The 22,522-nt window shown below is 43.1% G+C and overlaps 1 protein-coding gene across 3 annotated transcripts in view; it reads right to left on the minus strand.

Moving 5' to 3' along the window:
- The window catches only part of DPH6 (diphthamine biosynthesis 6), a 73,747-nt gene that overhangs the window by 16,191 nt on the left and 35,034 nt on the right, over positions 1 to 22,522 (minus strand). For all 3 annotated transcript variants that reach the window (XR_010793230.1, XM_066608588.1, XM_066608587.1), the window contains exons 7-12: positions 17,891 to 17,985; positions 11,956 to 12,043; positions 8,776 to 8,908; positions 7,734 to 7,850; positions 3,417 to 3,546; positions 1,650 to 1,824 (exon numbers count right to left, since the gene is read on the minus strand). Coding sequence is in view for 2 of the 3 variants with exons in the window: in XM_066608588.1 (XP_066464685.1) it covers positions 1,650 to 1,824; positions 3,417 to 3,546; positions 7,734 to 7,850; positions 8,776 to 8,908; positions 11,956 to 12,043; positions 17,891 to 17,985 (738 nt within the window). In the remaining variant the exon portion in view is untranslated. The remainder of the gene's footprint in view (positions 1 to 1,649; positions 1,825 to 3,416; positions 3,547 to 7,733; positions 7,851 to 8,775; positions 8,909 to 11,955; positions 12,044 to 17,890; positions 17,986 to 22,522) is intronic.

Below are 22,522 nucleotides of genomic sequence, written 5' to 3' on the forward strand. Positions count from 1 at the left end.
CGTCCAGCTGGAGGTTCCGACGCAGATGTGAAATCAGCTTAACAGTGACCTCAAAATAACTGTTTGAGGACTGAAAAAAGAAACAAAGTGTCGGCTGGTTGATGGTAAACTACAAACAGTCTAACCAAAAAGTGGCAAATTTAATCGAGTGTCACATGAACTAATCATGCAATAAGCAAAAATGACCTTAAAGTCAAAATAAACAAACAAGAATTAAAGAAAACTAAATATAGGCTTTCCATCTGGTGTTTTATGACACTGGCTAAATCAAGCTATATCTTTGTCATAGTCTTTCGCAAGACGTTAGTGGTTAAGATAAGGAGGGTTTATTTATTGCTTCTGGTGTTATGAATATTACAAGCATCTTCTTGTTTCCTTCAAAGAGGTGGGGGTTTTAGAAGGGGACATTATTTCTGCCAAGGTGCCTCCTGTGACCTGCCCGCCGGGGTCTCCTTCCAGGACACTGGAAATACTGACAAACCCCATCACCCCGCATTAAGCGCCTCACTCTAATACCCCTAATTCCGAGGAGTTGCAAGACCGTCAGCTAAAGGGCATAGTGTCTGACTGACTGATGCTGAAGGGACAGTCTCTACCCAAGGCTGTCACATCCTACAGACCTTCTTCCAATCTATCTAGCCTTTTTTTTGCAACCGATATGACATGCAAGTAAAGTATTCCAACACTAGGTGGCACTGTGACATTACAACCAGGCGGTATATAAAAATGCAATATTCTTTCCATTTGTGCTACACAATAAACAAATAAACATGCCTGTTTAAAACATTTGTCATTCTAGCGTCTCACTCTACACTTACAAGGAAAGCCACCAAACACAGCTTTTACATTTACTTACACAGAACTCTCTGATCTGTGCGTGCCAGGGACTTGCTACGCTGCATAAAAAGCTACACAAGCCATCTTATACACAAGTCATATATATATTCAATTGAAAATGAATATATATATATATATATATATATATATATATATATATATATATATATACACACACACACACACACACATACACACACACACACTGTGTGTATATTATTTATATATATATATATATATATATATATATATATATATATATATACATACATACATACATACATACACACATATATATATACATACACACACACACACACACACACACACACACATATATATATACACATTATACATTTATATATACATTCACTGCAGCAATAAAGAATCTGGAAAAAAAAAATCTGAACCCGTTTTGGTCAAGTGAATGACAAGATCTCATAACCAGTGACCTGGATTAAGCGAAAACCTCTCACATTTACTGGCTAACCTCAAGATTTCAATAATAATAATCACGGAAGATTTAAATAATCTGGAAAGATGCATTGTGAGTCACTGTTTCGTACAGCTCCACGTGATTAGCAAGAAGTCCCCAAGGGGACAGAGATGTGTCACACTACATTGCACTACCTCTGTTGCCAGACTGTGCTCTATCTGCCCTGACCGCTCCGTTCCCCTTCTTCCTCGATGTCAGTTGCTGTCAGTAAGTGAATATTATTAATACCACTGCACGGACAAGATTAATCAAGGTGCTAAGTGACACTAAGCTTATAATAATGCCAAGAGTGTCTGGGATTCACATTGCTGCTCACCCGCACGGCTTGGCTGTAGGGACCAATGTTAGCAGGGGCCCAGTGGGAAATGCTTTGTACATGCATGGCTATCTTCTCTGGGGGGCAGTCTTCTCTGCAAATGACAGGCCGCCGCCAAAAGAGTACATCCATCTTCAAGAGGCTATCCCGGGGTAGACAGCACTGCACGCAAACCCTGCAAAGCCATGAAAAGAATCACTAAGTTATGGAAAGAACGGATAAAAACGTCACGTCTGGCGATACAAACAGTCAAGAAAATTGTCTTCAGTGATCTTGTAAAGTGTTCCAGAAATTGCTTAGTAAAAAAAAGGCAGGGGCCTAGAGAGCGGAGATCTAAGGCCTCATGTCCACGGGCAAATTATGAATTAGGATCCGCAGCGGATGACCCACATGCGGATCCGCATCCCATAGGGATGCATTGACCACCCGTGGGTAGATAAATACCCGCGGGTGGTCAATAAAAGTGATTTAAAAAAAAAAAAAAAAAGGAGCATGAAAAAATCCGGACCATGCTCCATTTTCGTGCGGGTCTCCCGCGGGGACGGCTCCCATGGGCTTCTATTGAAGCCTATGGAAGCCATCCCCGCGGGAGACCAAAATCGGAATTTACTCACCTGCTCCGGATCTTCCCTTCGCCGCCGCTTCATCTTCTCTGCGTCGCGGCCGGATCTTTTTTCTTCGGGCCGGCGCATGCGCGCGGCACGCAACCGACGTGCCCTGCGCATCCGCCGGGCCAAAGAAAGAAGATCCGGCCACGATGGAGAGAAGATGAAGCCGCGGCGAAGGGAAGTTCCGGCGCGGGAGAGAGGTGGGTTAATTCTTATTTTTATGCCTCATGTCCGCGGGGCAGGAGGGACCCGCTACGGATTCTCCATGGAGAATCCGTAGCGGGCCTGATTTTCCCCGTGGACATGAGGCCTGAGGGGGCCGTTTGCAGGATCCACAGTAGGCCTATAACAGACTGTGGTATGTAATATCACTGTGATTTGGTGAAAGGGGTTATCAAGGCAGAAAAAAGATTTCAAAAGCTGCTCAAAGTGGTAGTAAAATATAGAAAACGCCATGCTTACCTCCTCTGATCTCCTGCCACCCCCTTCCCCCACTGCAGTCACCACTGGAGCCAATCATCTGCTCACTCTCACTTTGGCCTGCGATTAGCTGCAGCGGTCACATCTCCATTATTACTGGCTTTGCCGGAAGTGAAGAGCAGGGGGACTGGACGCCAGTTGATCAAGAGTGACAGGGGATCGGATGAGGCAAACCTTGCTTTTTTTTCAGTTGTGCCACCGCTTTAAGCAGCTTTCACAAACTTTTTTTCTTCCTGGATAACCATTTTTATACAATTATTTCTTGTCAGAAATAATCATAGGCAAGTGCTAGTTAACACCAGATAAAAAATATATGTTGTCATAATCTTGTGAGTACTTCTCAGTGTCCCAAAAACAGTGCGGCTGTAATACAGAGCCAAGCTGCTGATGTTACTGCTGGTATCAGAGGCAACTCTGACCCTGGCAGTTTAACCCCTTATATGCCACTGCTGGTAGCGACCGCAGCATCTAAGATGTTGGACAGATGATGTTCTGGGACATCATCGCTGGGGCCAATGTCTTACCAATATAAGCAGGGCCTAATAGGTTGGCAGTCAGATTAACAATGATAGCCATATCTAGTAAAAGAAACATAGTGGGGGAACAAGCTAAAAGCAATGCTATTGGTGGCTAAAGTTTTGTATGGCTGCTAAAAATTTTGTAAAAAGTTAAAAGTTACCGAGCAGGAGGGGCTGAAGGAAAGAGCGCTGCATATTCAGTGTTGATAGAAGCAAAGTCATCCATGTTTTGGACATATAGATGAACCAATACTGCGTCACTCATCTGCAGGCCAATCTCTTGTGCTTGTGCTATGACAAAGGACAATTAGACATTTAGTCAATAATTTCTTATCATTCTTTTCCTATTGTCTACCTTTAAAGGGGTTTTCTGGAACTTGAATTCAGTGGGAGCTGTTCCTGCAATACCAACCCAAGCTGCAATGTGGACACAACTAGCTGCTTCCGGCTCTGTTCACAATGACAGTGGGTGCAGTAAATAGCTTATTATAGGGATACCAAGCAGCTGACCCCCCACAATCAACTATTGGTGACCTATCCTCAGGAACCAACTTATTATATAGTAAAACCTGTCAGAGCCTGTGCCTCCTCAGAGTGGATTCAAGCACATCGAAAGACAAAGAGGATCTGTCACCTCTCCTGACATGTCTGTTTTAGGACATTTTTGCATTTCATTTAAAACAACAATTCTGGCTCATCTTTTCTTAGAACTCTGCATTGTGTTGGTCCTCTAGTATTCTTTCTGAAAATGTATGAATACACCGAAACATGGATATTACCATTAGCATCGTCAGTGAGGAGTGTCCTTACAAACTTGGTCAGAAACGCTATCTTTTCTCTTTAGGTAGAGCACCTAGAAGGTGAGTGAGTGAGGTGACTTATAAGGCCATTCATGCTCCTCTAGGTAATATGCAAATAAGGGAGATGGAACAATATCTCTGCAGCACTACCTTTTAACACTAATGAGGGGGCAAATACCCCGAAACAGCTGTCTGTGTATAGATTCTGGCTTGGTTTTCAATTCCCAGTTATTGTTACAAGGCTTGTAAAAAGAGTCTAACATTGATTTGCAGGAATGCTGCCTTCTAATAGGTGGTGCTGCAGAGATAATGTTCCAGCTCTTATTTGCTTTCAAACTCTGACACTGTCCAATCAGTGATGAGAGTATCAATCTATGTAAGGACACACACTATTGACAAGGGGAATAGTAATATCCAGTTGTCTATTTATTCATATATTTCCCGGGGGAATAACAGAGGAACAGCAAAACACAAAATTATAAGTAAAAATGCTCTAACGTTGGTATTTCATGGGGAATGCAAGTCTTGTCATCACTATACACTAAACATGAAACCACTGGGAAACACTGAAAGAGAAAAGGACTTGGGAATTTTAGTTAACTGTAAGCTTAACTGCAGCAACCAGTGTCAGGCAGCTGCTGCCAAGGCAAGTAGGATCATGGAGTGCATCAAAAGCGGAATAAGGGCACATTATGAAAACATTGTTCTTCCTCTTTACAAGTCACTGGTCAGACCACATATGGCATATTGTGTACAGTCTTGGGCACCGGTACTCAAGAAGGACAAATCAGAGCTTTAAATGGAATGGGTGGACTACAATACCCAGAGAGGTTATCCAATTTGGGATTTTTCACTTTATAAAAAAAAGATGGTTGAGGGGCCATAATATATCAGGGGACAATACAGAGATCTCTCCCGTCATCTATTTACACCCAGGACTGTGACTGTAACAAGAGGGCATCCTCTATGTCTAGAGGAAAGAAAGTTTCTACACCAACATAGAGGGAGTGACATTACTGGCCCTCCCTTATGTAATCGCAGTGGGACAATGTTTTGCCAGGGCAACTGGACAACAGACGCTGGTGTCTAAGCCTGACATGACCAGTGATTGCTATTATGATCATCATAGCGATCAGAGCTTTTCTAGTTCAAGTCCCCTACAGGGACCAAAAAAATGTTAAAAAATTAAAAATACTGTAAATATACCGCATACAATAAATTAAAACACACACACATTTGGTATCATCGTGTCCATACAAATTAGACTATTTATCCCGCATAGCAAAAAAAACTTTAAAAAAAACAAAACAAAACAGAGGCAAAATGCATATTTTGATCATGTTGCCTCCAAAAATAAAAAATAAAAGTGATCAAAAAAGCCGTATGTACTTCAAAATGGTACCAATTACAATTTACCACGCAAATAACAAGCCCTCATATAGCCTTGTTGATGGAAAAATAAAAAAACCAATTGCTTCTGAAAAGTGGAAATGAAAATCCCCCCAAAATTGTTGCATCCTTATGGCTGGAATAGGCGGTGTCCTTCAGGGGTAATCATGGTTCACCATAGGAAGGAAAATCACATCTTGGCGATATTTATGAGACAACTCCTTTACTGAATGCCAACAGACTTGGGGCTTATAAAGCAAAACTTCACTTTAACCCGTCATACAATCCAATCTGTATGGCTTGAGTTATTTTGCTGGAACTATGCTTCCTGGACTTCATATATTTGATTATAATGGGCGATGTTCTTCCAGGTGTTTAATGAGTTTCCATGCTCAGAAAAACACAAACACCACAATTAAAAACTACAGGAATTCTACATTAGTAACGAAAACAGGAACCTCTTAATGTTAAAGAGCTGTAGGCGGCGATGTAAATGTGCCTCACCAACTCCTTGCTGTCCGCAGATACCCAGTGACTCAAACCATTACATTCACAAATACAGATGAAAACCCTACAGCCACCACAGTGTTAACATGCATCTGTCAAGAGCAACTAATGCTGCACCTCAACAGGCGCTATGTGATACTAAATCACCCTTAAGCATGTTCTCACTGTGGTTAATATTCTTACACAAGGCACACCCCGGATGATCAGATAACAATTACTCTTCTTCCACTTTGGAAGTCTGGAGCTGCTTAACATTCAGCCTTTCAGTCATTAAGCTGTAGTGAGAAGTTATGACAGATTAAAAGGACCTCACCCTTTTTAAAAAGAAACCACTTCTCTAAAGGCCAATTTAGACACAACGATTATCGCTCAAAAGCTGTCTTTTGAGCGATAATCGTTGTGTGTAACTGCACTGACATCATGCAGTCTTCGTTAAGCCGTCGCTCATCGTTGTCTTTCAGCATGCTGAAAGACAACGATGAGCCTTATCAGGGATTCACAGCGGGATACAGCTGATACTATTGTTTAAGCTCTATCTCGCTCCCTGATGACAGGCTGGGTATGAAGAACAGAGCGGTCCAGCTCTGTTCTCCATACCGGGCACGGAGCGCTCGGGTGTATGACAGTCAGGCACTCTGTGCAGAAAACATCTGGATGCAGAACACAAGCGGGCACACCCCGCTTGTCTTCCACAACCTCTGCTCCAAGCACTCGGCTGTATAACAGTCGGGCGCTCAGAGCCGGGAACAGCTGGATGCAGAAGACAAGCAGGGACACCCCGCTTGTCTTCTGCATCCTCCGCTGGCAGCGCAAGGCAATTGCCCATCTTGAGTGATCATCTTGCGCTGTAAAAGTCGCTTGCGTGACATCTTTTGAGCGATAATGGTTGTGTCTAAAGGGGCCTTAAAGGGGTTGTCTCGTGAAATCAAGTGGGGTTATACACTTCTGTATGGCCATATTAATGCACTTTGTAATATACATCGTGCATTAATTATGAGCCATACAGAAGTTATTCACTTACCTGCTCCGTTGTTAGCGTCCCCGTCTCCATGGTGCCGTCTAAATTCGCTGTCTTCTGGCGTTTTTAGACGTGCTTGCGCAGTCCGGTCTTCTCCCTGGTGAATGGGGCCGCTCGTGCCGGAGAGCTGGTCCTCATAGCTCCGCCCCGTCACGTGTGCCGATTCCAGCCAATCAGGAGGCTGGAATCAGCAATGGACCGCACAGAGCCCACGGTGCACCATGGGAGAAGACCCGCGGTGCATCGTGGGTGAAGATCCCGGCGGTCATCTTGGTAAAGGAAGAAAGAAGTCGCCGCAGCGCGGGGATTTGGGTAAGTAATAAACTTTTTTTTTTTTAACCCATCCCTTGGGTTTGTCTCGCGCCGAACGGGGGGGCCTATTGAATTAAAAAAAAACCCGTTTCGGCGTGAGACAACCCCTTTAAGGGCTCGTTGAAATGCAGAGTATTACGCGTGCAATTTCAATGGGTTTGATCAACAGACACCAGGGAGGACTGTCATAATGTGTTGATTATGTACAACTAACTTCTTTACTCATTCGCCATTTACGGACTACAGGTTGGTGTAAAACAGCACCAGTAATAATGCTTGTGGTGCCTTAAGTGCAGTCAGGGAGAACTTGATTTTGTAGCTCTGTCGTACTCCCCTATTACCCAATTAGTTCCCATTGTAGAAGAAGCGATATGATTAAGACGTACATATGAGAAAATTGCTTCAGTGTCAGTGAATAAAAGATCGCCATCTTTACTCCTCTGCATACTTGCCTTTCAAAGAGGAGAGCGCTGAGAGAGCGGCTTCATGGACATTACCTCCCCGAGCAATTATCTCACTAATCCATCGAAATCCATTTTCTGACTGAGCCGACCGCTGGATTACAGTATCTACAAACGAGGAAACATTTAGCAAGGTGTGTTTAGGCTATTTTTATTATATAAGCATAGAACATTAGACAATGTGAAAAGTGTGTGGTGCCAGTGTACTGCATGAACACTAACAAGCCACACTGCCCCCTATGTGTCAATAGAGCACACAGCAACGTAAAATTACTTCCCTATGGATATAAAGAATAATTCTAATGAATTCACCTTATACTTTTCCCTCTCTAATCTAACGTAGTATGTTTAGATAAATAAGCTATGCCAGTTCTTTACAGCCCTCTGTACTCATTTGCATAGCTTTTATCCAGGGAGCACTGCATGGCCTATAAGACTCCCTACGCCGCGTCTTGGTGCTTGTCACAAGAACTACTACGTCCTGGACTAAAGTATAATAACCCCATAACACTCCATAATGTACAATTACATCAGGTAGGGCAAGGGTTTGTGTGGAGGGGGATAGGGAGTCGATCCTGCTCCATAGAATGTGGGTGCAAGCTCCAATCAGCACCACAGCTAATCACAGCGGTTAACCCTTTTAATTCTGACAGCGGCATTTAATGTTCAGAGGTCACAAACACCCCACCCCCACCCCCTGTGATAAGATCGCGGGGTGCGTCCACTTGCCATGGCAGTCAGGGGCCTTCTGAAAGCCCCTAGGCCCTAGTTCTGATTTTTTTTTGAGTAACCCCCCACCCACCCACTCCACCCAAAAAAAGGGCAGCGTCCTTAAGTGGTTAACATAGAAAAAGTATAAACGTGCCAAATGCAAAGGATACAGAACTGAAAGGGTTAAAAAGGAAGACATAGGATGTAAATAGGGGAGGACAATCAACAGCAGAATTTATCATGCTAAGATGGAGAAGAACAGACCAGGAATTCATGCAGCAGTGGAACAAAGGGATTTTTTTGTATTTTCCTGCATATTTACCCGAGGGCCACGTCTGGGGGATAAACCTCATAGGTTGCTCTTCTACATCTCTATGCAATGCTGCCTCATCAGGCAGAAGATGTACAATATCGCAGGGACAAGACTCCACTGAAGGAAGAGCTGAAGATCCAACCTGTAGAAGGAAGGTCAGTGATGAGATACCACAGCAAGAGGTGCAACATCTGTAGACAAGAAGACTTAAGGCACAATATTTGCAGGGCACATTCACTATACGTGCCAACCATCCACATAGACTTCTATGGTCCTGGTGTATGCCAAAAGAGAATCCTTTCACCATTCGTGTAGCCGGCATACCTTGGCAAAATTGCCTTAAAGGTGTTTGTCAAAGATTAGAAAAAATAAAGTCTGCTGTGTTTGCAAAAAACAGTGGGTCAGGAAGGGTATTGTTTCTCCCTAGGAGAGCACCTAGCAGTTGTGGGGAGACTTCTAAGCCCATCCATGCTTCTCTGGGAAACGTGCAAATAGTGGGTGCTGTAGACGTATTGTTCTATCTTCCCATTTGCAGAAACAGTGCCACATCTGACCATTGGCTGTATCCGATATTGCACTATTCAACTCCATTCCATGGGCTGAGGATGAAATGTCTGTGGACAAAACAGGTCTCTGTAGTAAGAGCTATCGGAAGATAGCTTCTGTATAAGTCAATGTCCAACCTTTTAACAGGCCTTGCAACGTGACTAGGGATATAAACTGAACCAAAATCTTTTCGATAAGGAAAAGACACCCATATACAGCCAGTTGATCTGGGGGTTCTTGCTCCTCATCAGTGCAGAGCAGGGTCCTGGTTGGCTGGGTGAGAGGTCTTTGACTTGGGGTTGAAAGGGTACTTGTGGAGACTTCAAAAAATGATATAGGTGTCTTGAAGGCGAGGCAATGCTTCATGGAAAATAAGCTAAGCAGATGGGAGATGGAAAAATGCCTTTATAATGCCACCAATTGGAAGGTGCTCTCCCTGTAAGTCAATGGAGAACACTTTGTCTTGGTTTATATCCCAAGGCTGGGTTCACACGGGGCGGAATTGCCATACCAAAATTCCGCCTGCAATCTTAAGCCCGGGACTAAGCAGCAAAGTGGACGAGATTTGCAAAAATCTCGTCCATACGCTGCGGACAGTCCGCTGTGGCCAAGCAGCTCTGAAACTGACATGCTGTATGGAATTCAAAGCCATGGCATGTCAATTGCCGTTTCCACTGCAGGCTTTCTCCGGGGAGAGATTCCCGCAGCGGAATACAGGCAGACAAACCGCTTGGCGCAGGTTTTGAAGCTGCCTTTCCAGTGCGGAAATCTCACGGAATTGCGGTCCCGGTGCTGACATTTCACGATATTTCTACCCAGTGTAAACCCAGCCTCAGTCATGTTGCATGGCCTGTTAAAAAGTCAGCCACTGACTTAAACTGGGCTCACACGAGCGTATCGGATTCTGTCTGCGGATATGTGCAACAGAAGACCTACGAATTATCGTGGAGAAGAATTACGAATGGTCACGGATGCGTGCAGTTTTCGACGCGGATGTATATTTAAAGGACAGCATGTAGTCTGCGCGGAAGAAAGTTTGCAAGCAGGGAATGACATCAGAAACACCCTTCTATCACTCAGGCGATATTCCCTTGTGCTGTCGTGGTGAGAGATGGTCTGAGAGCCTTCAGAACGGGATACTGCTCTCTTGGCTTGGCTGGTTTATACTACTTTTTTTGTAAGTAGTATAAACCATTTTTTTTAAAAACACTTCAAGTGGAGGAAGAGCCCAGAGGAATAAGTGGAGGTTGCAGACAGCAGGCTGGATGATGTGTTGCTCCCCAGACTGTCCTGCATTGTCTGGCCACAAATTCCTGCTTTCTTCCTATCATTTGTAAGCGGTCTTCTAACAACTTGTGAGCAAAACTGCATTGTTATGCAATGCTAATTGCGTATGCACTGCGGATCGAACGCATCCCTAGAGATCAATGGAGCTCATACGCATGGAATCCGTGGTAAAATACAACATGCTGCGACTTTCCATCCACTCAGAATCCACAATTCCTACCAGCAAGTGTGAATGAACCAGCAAAGTCCATGCATTTCATTGCCCGTGTATTACCGTGTATAGTCCGCACAGGCAGCGATCACCAAATCCGCTCATGAGGGAGCACCTTATAAGAATGCTATCTGCCAATAGGGGGGTGCTACAGGGGCAATTTTTTCATCTCCCATTTCTGCAAACAATTTTATTTCCGCTGTGTTTTCCACAGATTTTGGTGCAGATCCACACCAAAATGCAGTCAAAATCCGCATCATTCAGTGTGGTTTCTGGCATTAATCCACAGTAGATTTTCCCCTTTCGATTGAAGGGGTGAAGTTTGCTGCGGATCCACATCAAAATACGCACCAGCAGATTTTGAAGCGTTTTTTTTAACCCTTTCCAATCCAATTTGTATCCTGGTTTTCCTAGGGAGCTTACTCTTTTTCTGCAGTTATAAAATGGCGCTATCTGCTGGCTAAAGCCAGTACTGCATGAGGTGACATATTGGAAAGGTTCCGACAGCAGAGATGCTGGCAATATATAGTAAGAGAACCCCAACGGACGTGTTCCAACATCGGAGCTGTACAGCTTTAAATCATAATGTCTTCAGATGTCAGACAGTGGATTGGAAAGGGTTAACAGATTCTGGTGCGGTTTTTGGTCTGGATTTTTCGCTGTGGAAAATCCACACCGATTCCGCAATGTGTGAAGTACCCTTCATAGAGAATGTAGCAAGAATGTTTGCAGGGCTGAAACACCCCAATAAGATGTTGTATAGGAGAATAACTAATATGATGCTGCCCACAACTTAGAGCCTTTTTACACGGAATGATTATCGCTCAAATAATCGTCGAATTGTGTGAAAAAAAACTATAATTGTTCAGTGTAAACATGGCCAATGACTGAACGACGAGCGGTAATCTATTTGCTTATGTTCGTTATAAAAATCTTCATTCGTCGTTTGCCAGTTGTTGCGTGTAAAAGGCGATCGTTCAGTAGTTCGCAAACCATTCCCAGGCATTTCCTCTTGCAGACCAGCGATGGACTGAACGAGCTATGACTAAAATGTTTGAACGATTATCTATGTATTCGGGCGTTGTTTGAAAGCAAACAACTCGTTCATTCATTCCAACGATTAATTACTCAGGACCCGTACTCACTTTATCCTCCAAATGAAGCTTTGACACTCGCATATAAGCCACGGGAGCAAAGGCATCATCCGAATGCATCACCACCTCCGAGGAATCGCTGCAGCAAAATAGAGATAGCAAAGTCATATACACAAGAACATAATGTGCCAATCAGAGGCGCAGGCACAGAAGATATGCTGCCCACAATACCATAAATTAACCAAGACTGTGTATGGGTCAGTTAGAACAGAGTCTAAGACCGAGCCTAACAACTGCGCATATTTCTCTTCCATTGTATGAATGACGACCGTGCCAGAAATGTTTGGATAATGAAGCATCAAAACCAAATATATCCAAATAAGCAATGGCTATGCAGCCAGATAGGACTGTAAGCATAAGATGACCTCACAGGGCTGTCGCCTGCAGCTATGATGGGAGCTTGTTAATAGTGCAGCTATAATTACCGGCAGGGAGAAATACGGAGAACTCACGAATAACAGTCTATAATTAGTACCAGATCCATGTGAGGGAGCCAAACCCTTAAGTGTCATGCTTTTTCCTAAAAGACGAAGAAAATCTGCTTCTTTTGCTTCATCTCATTACTTCAAGACAATCTAATCCGAGAATAAGTTTGGAGGAACCAATAAGACTTTCTGGTGTATTAATTACAATATGGTATCAATACTGAAACAAAACAAAAAAAAGGTTCATCCCAAATCATTATGTATCAAAAGCATGAACAATTGTTTAATAAAGGATGGCGAAAAACAGAGCCGTCAACTATCATGCAGTCACTGGGGTTGAAACGGGTAATAGAGCTTATTAGAGAGGATTTCCACTTTTATGTGAAGTTTATTCACGATATAGTGAAAAGTTCTGTAACTTTCTAAACTGCAATAAATTATATATATTTATTCTACTATTTCGTCAAGATTAAATTCTGTAGCATTAAGAAAGGTGCTTCATTGAGAAAATTCGACACCTCAAAAAACCCCAAATCATACAGTATTTAGGTAGCAAACAGATTTGAATTGCTTGACACATCAGAAAGGCATCCAGAGGAACTATGGCACGATATACAGTCCACAGTTATGGAAACAGTCAGTAAGCATCTCACCTATAAGAATCAGGAAAAACTACGCTATTGGTTGTCCGAGCAATGCCTCAGAATAGGTGATGAAAGAAGAGAGGCAAAGGCGGCCGGCAACAAAATGCCGATTTTCAGCGGGCGGCAAGAAAAGACGAGTATATGAACTGGAATAAACATTGCAAGCAACTCTAAACAGAAGCCATGAAAGGCCATATGCGCAGCCTATTCTCACAGGTCAAGATGGCCCGAAAACCTTTCATTGCACGCAACGGCACAATCAAAGGCAAAAATGAGAAGGAACTGAATGACCAACAGAGTATCAAGGATAGGTGGAGGGAATACTCAGAGGAACTATATGCCTGCAACCACATACCTGGACCATTGCATGAGGTGGAGCCTGTGGACTTAGAGCCCTCCATTAGAGAGTCAGAAATCATTATGGCAATGAAACAACTAGCCAAAAGTAAAGCATCAAGCATAAATAACATACCGGCAGAGCTACTGCTGCCAGTACTAGTGAAAACCATCACAGCGCTGTGCCAGGCAATATGGGTATCAATGCAATGCCTACAGGACTGGAAAAGATCTGTCTTCATCCGTCTACCAAAGAAAGGGGACTCCCAGAATTGTTCCAATTACCGAACAATAGCCCTTATTCCGCATGCAAGCAAGAACCCTCTCAAAATCATACAGGAAAGACTGAGATCAGTAGTTGAAGCAGGACTCCCTGATGCGCAGGCAGGATCCCGGCGAGGACGCGGCACCTGCGACCATATTGCAAACCTGCAATGGACCATGAAAGAAGCTTGAGAATACCAAAAGAATAACTAAATGTCTTTGACAGCGTTGGCCATGACAAGCTATGGCAGACCCCACAAGAGGTGGGCGTATCGGCACATCTAGTTAAGCTGATAAGATCATTTTATACCAATCAAGAAGCCACTGTGAGAATACGGTATGGGGACACCGATTGGTTTGGCATCAGTAAAGGCGTCTGATGGTGCTGCATCCTCTCGCCCTTCTTGTTTAACCTATATGCGGAAGTGATCATGTGTAAAATGGACCTGAATGAATTGGAAATCAGGGTGAAAATAGGTGGCAAAAACATCAACAATCTCCGTTATGTAGATGACACAACTCTGGTTGCAGAAAAAGAAGCAGCTCTGAAGCAGCTGATATGGAAGATTACAACTTAAAATGTGAAAAAACAGTCCTCTATCTGAATGTAAAGAAGACTAAAATTATGGCAACGGCAAAGAAATGGCCAAATTCAAATCAAAATCGACAACGAGGACGTAGAATGCGTGCGAGACTTCATCTTCCTTGGCTCACTCACCCTGAATGGCGAGAGTAACAAACAGAGAAGTCCTGAATCATATAAGACCTGATATATCACTGGAGGGTAGGATGGCGGGCTCAGGATCACAGATTTTGGCCATGTAATGCGAGCAGAGTCAATAGAAAAATCTATAATGCTTGGACAGATCAGTGGCAAAACAAGACCCGGCCGCCAAAGGATACGATGGCTGATCCCGTCAGAGCGGATACTGCCATGGATATTACACAACTTTAAGAAGCAGGATATATATATAAAAAAAGCTCTGCGCTCCTCTGGAATAAGATACACTCTTTTTACAAAGTGGATATCCACATGTGGGTTTTTCATCCACTTAATAATACATAGTCACGCGTTTCGGCACAACAAAATGTGCCCTTTTCTAGAATAAAGTAAAATACAGGTCTCACAGGTATATATACACACGTAAAATAACTTACAATGAGGCTTCCGTCACGGTACTCCTCGATGCAGTCTAATTTAGTCATCATACGGGAAGGACTTTCCACCCACCGTGCATCAGGTGAGTAATTTTTCACCTACTACTTTTATTGGCCAATTAGCAACTATACACGAGGCGCTTTTCCTAAACTTCTTTATATATACCTTAAAGACGCAGTGCAAAACCGAAAAACATGGAGAGAGCTCGCCTTTAGGGTCGCCGAGGATTGTGAACGACTAAACGGCTAACACCACCACAAAAATATGGTAATATGTGATTAGAAACTTAGAAAGTTGTATATAAAAGTGAAGAAGTCTATTATAGTCAGATTTTGTTCTTATGTCTATAAATGCACATTAATAGAAAAGTTTAAAAAGTTACACATGCAAGGACATCAAAGTGGCCCTTGTACAGGATTTCTGAGCAGCAGTCGCTTTCATTGACACATCCCGGGTACATGTACTGCCCTCTTAGCAGCTTCAATGCATTCAACAGTTATTTTCGTATCAATTTACCACAGTTGAAAATAGCAAAATGTTCCTAATGTCAAGAACACGTCCTAATTCTCAGGACAGTACAAGCAGCCCCCATGAGAGAGAGTATCATGACTAATCCCTGTCAGGAGAGAATTATGAGCCATGATTACAGGGATTTTAATGTTAAAAAGTGAAAGCTCTCAATGAATAGCAAACAATTGCAGCCTCTAAGTGCCGGAGTCGCCGCACTTTGCTGTAACAGTATGAAAAAAAAGTTGTCGCTCTGGGTGATTTCTTCTCAGCAAGAGCGCCTGTCACCGAATGCAGGAAGCTGATTGTCTGTGAACACTGCTGTGCCATTAAGGCAGCACCAAGGCAAATCAAAGTGCTCAAATACCTCGTGGGGTGGGTGGCTGCGAAACAGGCTGCCAGACCCAAAAACAAGACTGGCACATTCTGCTCGCTTCTGGAAAGTCTCATGGGCTCTCACAAAGTTGAAAAGGCTGCTGTAGATTTTTAAGCATTCACAACCTTCAGCAGGATCTCCAGGACTTGGCTTTAATGCATGTACTTTAGCATATGAAAATACTTGAAGTTTCTTTGACATTCCCAAATGTAAATTGATGGGAAATATGTTGATTTGGGGGGAAAACGTCATTACTTCTTAAAGCCCCAGAATTTTTTGTTTTTAAATTTTCTTACTATTGTGTCAAGTTATCAGATGTTGAAAGTAGACGTCCAGGTGAAAGCAGCTTCTGTACCTACATCACCCCAGCAATACATTTTCCATGCTATGGCAGCTCATAGGGACACCGCGCCTTATATAAACTGATAAAATCTCTTTAAGGCCTCTTTCCCACGAGCGTATATCAACCCGCCATTTTCACGGTTGGCCGATATACGCTGTGATCTGATGCATTGGATTCCAATGCATCAGATCACATGGCCGTATTCCTGTGACGGAAAAGCGCTCGGCCAATATAGAGCCGGGCGTTTTTACGTCGGGGCTAAAAGATAGTCCTGGAACTATCTTTTGGGCCAGAATACGCCGGCCGCTGCATGGGATCCTATTGGAGCCAATGACAGCGGCCGGAAAAGGGATGGGAGGGGGCAGAGCTAAGTGCCAGCCCGTCCCGCCTTCTCCTATTGCTGGCTGCAGAAAAAGGGTGGGACGGGGACAGAGCTAAGCTCCCACCCCTCAGCTTGTCCGCAGCTAGCAATAGGAGGAGGCGGGATAGGGTTGTGCTTAGCTCTGCCCCGCTCCCTCCCATTGCAATCAGCCGGAAGGGAGGAGAGGGGAGGTGAGCCGGCGAAGGGGAGGGAAGGGGAAACGGCATGGCGGCCTCGGCATATATGCACCAGGGCCCACACTGTCTGAACAGGCACACAAACGTTAGATTTGTGTGCCCATTCACCAGTTTTAACTCTCACATCGTAGAATATATTGGCCGGCCGTGAAAATGGCAGCCAATATACGCTCATGGGAACAAAGCCTAAGGAGTGTGTTCACACACAGCTGATTTGCTGCTGTTGTGCAGCAAATCAGCAACCTAGGAACACACGCTTAAGAAATCCCAACAGCAGTATTGGCGGGGCAAAACTGCTGACAGATCTACATAAGACCAGCGAGCAGAGAGGCATCATACCCTTATTTACAGGGTCAGCAGCTGCATCAGGGCAGAGTCCAACTGTTAACGGCTGACATGCACCCACCATAAGTGCTCTGCAGGAGGGACACCTTCCTCTGGTGCTCTTGACCTCTGTCTTATTAGATGCTCTACAGAAATGACTGACAGCTGCAGCGTACAATCAAGAAACCCCTACAGTTGTCAATCCTTGCTGTAGAGCATCTGATTAGAGAGAGAGGAAGAGCACCGGAGAATGAAGTCCTGCCCGTAGAGCGCTTGCGGTGGGCATGTGCCAGAAATTAAAAGTTGAATTTCACCTCCATGCAGCTGGTGACAGGGTCAATAAAGCTATGATGCCTCCCTTGTCCCGATCCCTATGTAAAACTTTTAGCAATTTTGCATAGGCAAAACAATTGATAGAATCCCTTTAAAAGGGGTTGTTTTCATATGTGGACAATCCCTTTAACTAAAAACGGGAGAGGAATGTGATAATGCTGTATTGGGGCAGAAGGAAATGAAATTGCTGCATGAAGGGAGGAGAAAGACGAATGGAGTACTGATGCCCAGGGGTTCTAGAAGGGCTGAATATTGCTGAATAGGAAGGAGAAAGATTGAATATTGCTGCATGGGGGTGGGTGGCAGGGTATTTCTGCAAGGAGGAAAAAAAATATGGGGTACTGCTGCATGCTGGGAGAGAAGAGATTGGTACTGCTGCACAGGGAGGAGAAAGATGAAGTACAATCAAGACGGTGGACAAAAGCTAGATTACTACTGTCTAAAAAGAAAGTTAGAGGTGGCATCTGAGAAAAAAAGAATGCTCTTATTATCAGGGCTAGGTTAGTGGGAATATGCTGAAGAATACAAGAATTCAATAAATACAAATATTCCTACAAGTACAATATTTCAATTAAACTTGAAGTTGGGATTACAAAATTATCTAAACAAGCTTTTGTGGTACAGTAGGACGGAAAAATATGATGCAACTAAACATACACAATTATCTTCTTCTTGAATAGTGGACAGTCCAAAGTAAGAGTCTCGTATTCCCCTCCTTCTCCACACACATGGACCCCATATTTGGCAGAGAGCTGAAACAAATGAAGGAAAGTCTCAACTTTTGCTGGCTAAAACTTGGGGCTTTGTGCTCCTTTGTTCAACATGAAGTCCCAAAATAACGGATTCTCAGATAATACAGAAGGATAGTTACTTGGCAGCAAGTGAATCATAACTAGCTGACTGTTTCAAAGTGCAGTGACCATTTAAATGAAACAACTTGTGCTAATATGAGTCAACATAATAACTACCGGTAGCAAAAGTGGAGATCTTTATTTACCTGAAATGACGTTTTAGTGCTAAAAAAAGGTTCACAAGTGCTAGCTGCTAGGGGTCTCCCTTCTAATTTGCTTCCATTACCTGTTGTCATATGACGTCCAACTCTAATAAGAGATATAACAAGACGGGACACGGGAAGTGAAGGTGGGTAATGACTCAGACGGTATACAGAAGTCTATGGAGAGAAGAGTGGAAGGAGGGCGAGACATTCAGATAGATGTGCTGCTGAAACTAGAAATTAAAGATGCAGTCTGCAGAGGGCAAATCTGGTGAAGAATGCAGGATACAAGTCATCTATTAGCCAGAAATAGTGTTACTCCTCATGTGCACACATGGCAGCTTATGTTGAAAAGTCATCTGAATGTGTAGGTACTAGAGATGATCGAGCATACTCGTTAAGGGCAGATACTCGAGCGAGCATCATCCCTTTCGAGCACCTGCCTACTCGTCAGAAAAGCTTCGGGTGCCGGCGAGGGTGAGCGGCACCCCCCCCCCCCCCGGGTCTCCCCAGCCGCCCCCCGAATCTTTTCTGACGAGCAGGCAGGTACTCGAGGAGGATGATACTTGCTCGATTATCTGCCCTTAACGAGTATGCTCGCTCATCTCTAGTAGGTACACTTTATGAAAATGTATCAAATCTATAGAATTTCTAAAATGATGAATACACAAAAGGTCAGATGGGTCAGGAGACCCTAATGGAATATAGTGTGCTATATGAGTGCACTTCAAAATGCCAGTTTGCTATCCAGTGGGTTTGTGATCAATGAGCAGCACAGAAACATAGGTCAAAAAAGTACAAATTATATGAGTTTTCCCATGAAAGACATTTATGCCATATGGACTTGGTCCAAATGCTGAGACCCCACTTGTGCTAGGTTTCCCGTTCCTGGCAGAGAAATGACAACACACTGGCTTTATGCAAATATAGGTTAATCACAACTTTCTAATATACTTTGGTTCACATTGATGAATAGTGCTGTGATTTAAGACAATGCTTAAGTTAATGCTAGGCCAATTTATTGTCATGTTGCAAGAAATTTATGAACACATGTGCCCTAGGGGGGAGTTAGGTAATAAAAGAATAAGGTAATAAGACACAAAACTTCCACAGCCACTCCTAACAAACGCAGGGAGCCTATCATTTTTGTGAAAGAACCTCAGCTTATGGTAAAAAAACGTATATGGCAAAAATATAAGTGTATACAGTAAAAATTAGAAACCCGGTACTTGAAGTTTCACAGGCTGAAACAGAACTTTAAAAAAGGTCTACACGTGCAACTTTTAACCAAATTCAGGTGTTTTTTTCACAGAAAATGCTATAAAAAAATTGCACCCAGTTGCTGCAGCTAAGGGATGCTGCCACTAAAAGGATAGAAAATGCACGAAGAAAGAAAACCAGGACTAATTTGTAAGCCATTCGTCACGGGTACGTTCTGTGCATGTGTCTCGTATTACCCCATTTTGGGTCACATGTGGATAATAAGAGATTTATGTCTGCCACTGTTTTTAGCACATTAGGGCTTCCTTCACATGAGCCTTGCGATTTTATGCTCTGCAGCTCCCACCATAACATTGCATCAATGAAGAATAACTGCGACTAATTCACGGCTATTATTCACAATTTTCCCCTCTATTCACACGGCCAATTGCAGCGTAATGCAGGGCAATTACACCACAACCTCGAAATTGGTCGGCAGAACTACTAGTAATCTCTCTTAAATGCCTCACTGAAGGCACCGGTCAGTGTTTAGCAGCGCTAACCACTGCTAAACTACCCCCATGCCATTTCTGACCGCTCCTATAGGAGTCTATGGAGACTCCAGCGTTGTTCAGTCCAAAGATAGGGCAAGGCCTATATTTTTCCGCAGAATTAAATTTCACTCATTAAAATCACATGCTTATGGGCTATATTTTTCGCTCCCATATTTTAGCGCACCAAAATATCTTTTGTTTAAATGAATACGTTAAAAAACCAATGCTTAAGATTGCCGCAATTTTTGTGTGTGGTTAAATCAGCCGCGATATAATGCTCTTGTGAATAACACCCAAGTGTGTCAGTCAGGATGCCTAGAAAGTATGCCAAGAAAAACACCCACTGTAATTATAGCACAGACACTATGGACACTGCTGTTAGTGATGTTCGTAGAGGAATGACACTCGCTGAAGCTGCTCAACGTCACAATATGCCAAAGTCTTCACTCGGTAAACACTATAAAGACGAGGGTCCTACACATGTTAGAGAAAGACGGAGAAGAAAGCCATCAAAGGAAGATGAAGATAGCTTGGCAAAATATCTGCGAGTGTGGGAGCTGTGGTTAAGGACTAGTACAGCATGAATTACTCGCTTGTGACAATTAGTGAAGGAGAAGAACTTGAAGAGGCTTGACGCGACTGGTTGCATCTGTTCAGACTGCCATTCAGACTGATGTTCCATCTCAAAAGTTCCCAGAAAAGTGGTCCTCCCAAAGTTGATTTGTAACTTTCTGTATTCAATTTTCAGGTTTTTGTAAGTTTGCTTCTAATAAATATAAAGAAACCAAACTTGGTTGTCCTGTCAGTGGTATCTTGTCCCTCGTTTCCCTCAGTGTATGATGTTGTATAGGGAGGAGCTGCCGTTTCTCTTATTATCCCATGTGGAAAACAGGAGACACCACTTGGGGTATTAAGAGGAATTGTTCCCCATTACACAATATGCATTATGAAAAGGAATGCACCATCAATATAGAGCCTTTCTACAACATTGTAATTGATGTCAATATGGGATCTGTGCACGTTCCACTGAGCAATAAAAAGTCTTGGTCGTCTCTTATTACCCCTCTCTCCCCTATTTGATAAATGAAGACAGCATACATCATTGCCATGAACTTCCATGCTGGTTAAAATAATGCTACTCTTTCTAAACTAAATTAAGTGTGGATTACCGGGCCAACTTTTTTCCATTTTTGAATTTGTTTTTTTTAAAGTTGCATTTCATGAATGTGTAGAAAGCCATTCCAAGCGGTACATAGAAGCCAGGGAATGGCAGGTACACAGATTTTTCCATCTGCAGGCTGTAGCTGTAATTTGCAGTTCTCTGAACTGAAGGGTGAAAATTAGGTGCTATTCTGTCTCACATACACTACACATGGAGAAAACTGCAGAGTTTGCTCCCTATGTCTCTGTAGAATAAAAATAAATAGAACAGCATCATTGAGGACATTACACAGCAGTACTGAGCAATGCAGAGTTCAGCAACTGTAATACTTTAAGTCACTATTGCAAATAGCCATGTCTGTGTGAGTCTCTGCTTCTCCTCCCTCCTCCCCCATTCCTCCCCCATAGACTTCTACAGGCATCACCTCCTCCATTTCTTGTTATCTCTGTTAGTAGACTTGACAACAGGGAGTGGATAGAAAATTAGAAGGAAAAGACACACCTAGGAGCCAGCATTTTACAGTGCTTTGCACCTCTGCTAGTTATTACATTGGCTATCACATAAGCACAGGTTTGATGAAAAGCTAGTGGTGAAATCACTTTAAAACTAATTTTCTATTCTAAAAGTTTTACAGACACATTGCACAGAAAAGTGTTAAACAAAAGTCAGAAAAGTAAGAAAATATATTCTATTTAACCCTTATATAACAATCTGTATTACACATTTTGCAATGTAAAAATCCCTCACAGCTGTCTACATTCACTATGCATGGCGATTTGAAGCAAATACAAACAATGGAGCAGAATTACATTTAAGATCTAATGTGTCGGCAACATGAAAACTAACTAAAAAATTAAATCAAACATTAGAATTTTCTTTTCTATACAAAATAGTGAAAATCACATACAACTAGGCTTTGATAGTCTGGGAAGGAAAGTGTATGCACACAAACCCTAAATTGAAGGGGTTTAAATCAAGATACACTTATAAGCGATCCTCAGGATAGGCGATAGACGTCTGAGTGGTAAAGGTGTGAGCGCTACAACCCCCATGATCCCAAGAATGAGGGTCCCTTTTCCCCAAACGGCAGGCTTGTTGCATCCCCTACAGCAAGTAGACAGTGAATGGAGCTGTATGGTGCTGCTCTATTCATTGTTCAATGGGACTGCCGAAGACAGCTGAGTTCAAGCACTCGGCTATTTCCGTCAGCCTTAATGAAATGAATGGTGTGGTGGCCACACGTGTTGTCACAACGCCATTCATTCTGATGTCACTATGAGTGGGAGAAGCATTCCCACAGTAAGAGAGAAGAGAAACTCCCTTTCTTGGGATGTTGGGGGTCTATGGATAGGTTATAAAAAGATATTGTAGTATAATCA

The sequence above is a fragment of the Eleutherodactylus coqui genome, chromosome 6 (genome assembly GCF_035609145.1).
Source record: "Eleutherodactylus coqui strain aEleCoq1 chromosome 6, aEleCoq1.hap1, whole genome shotgun sequence".
NCBI lineage: Eukaryota > Metazoa > Chordata > Amphibia > Anura > Eleutherodactylidae > Eleutherodactylus > Eleutherodactylus coqui.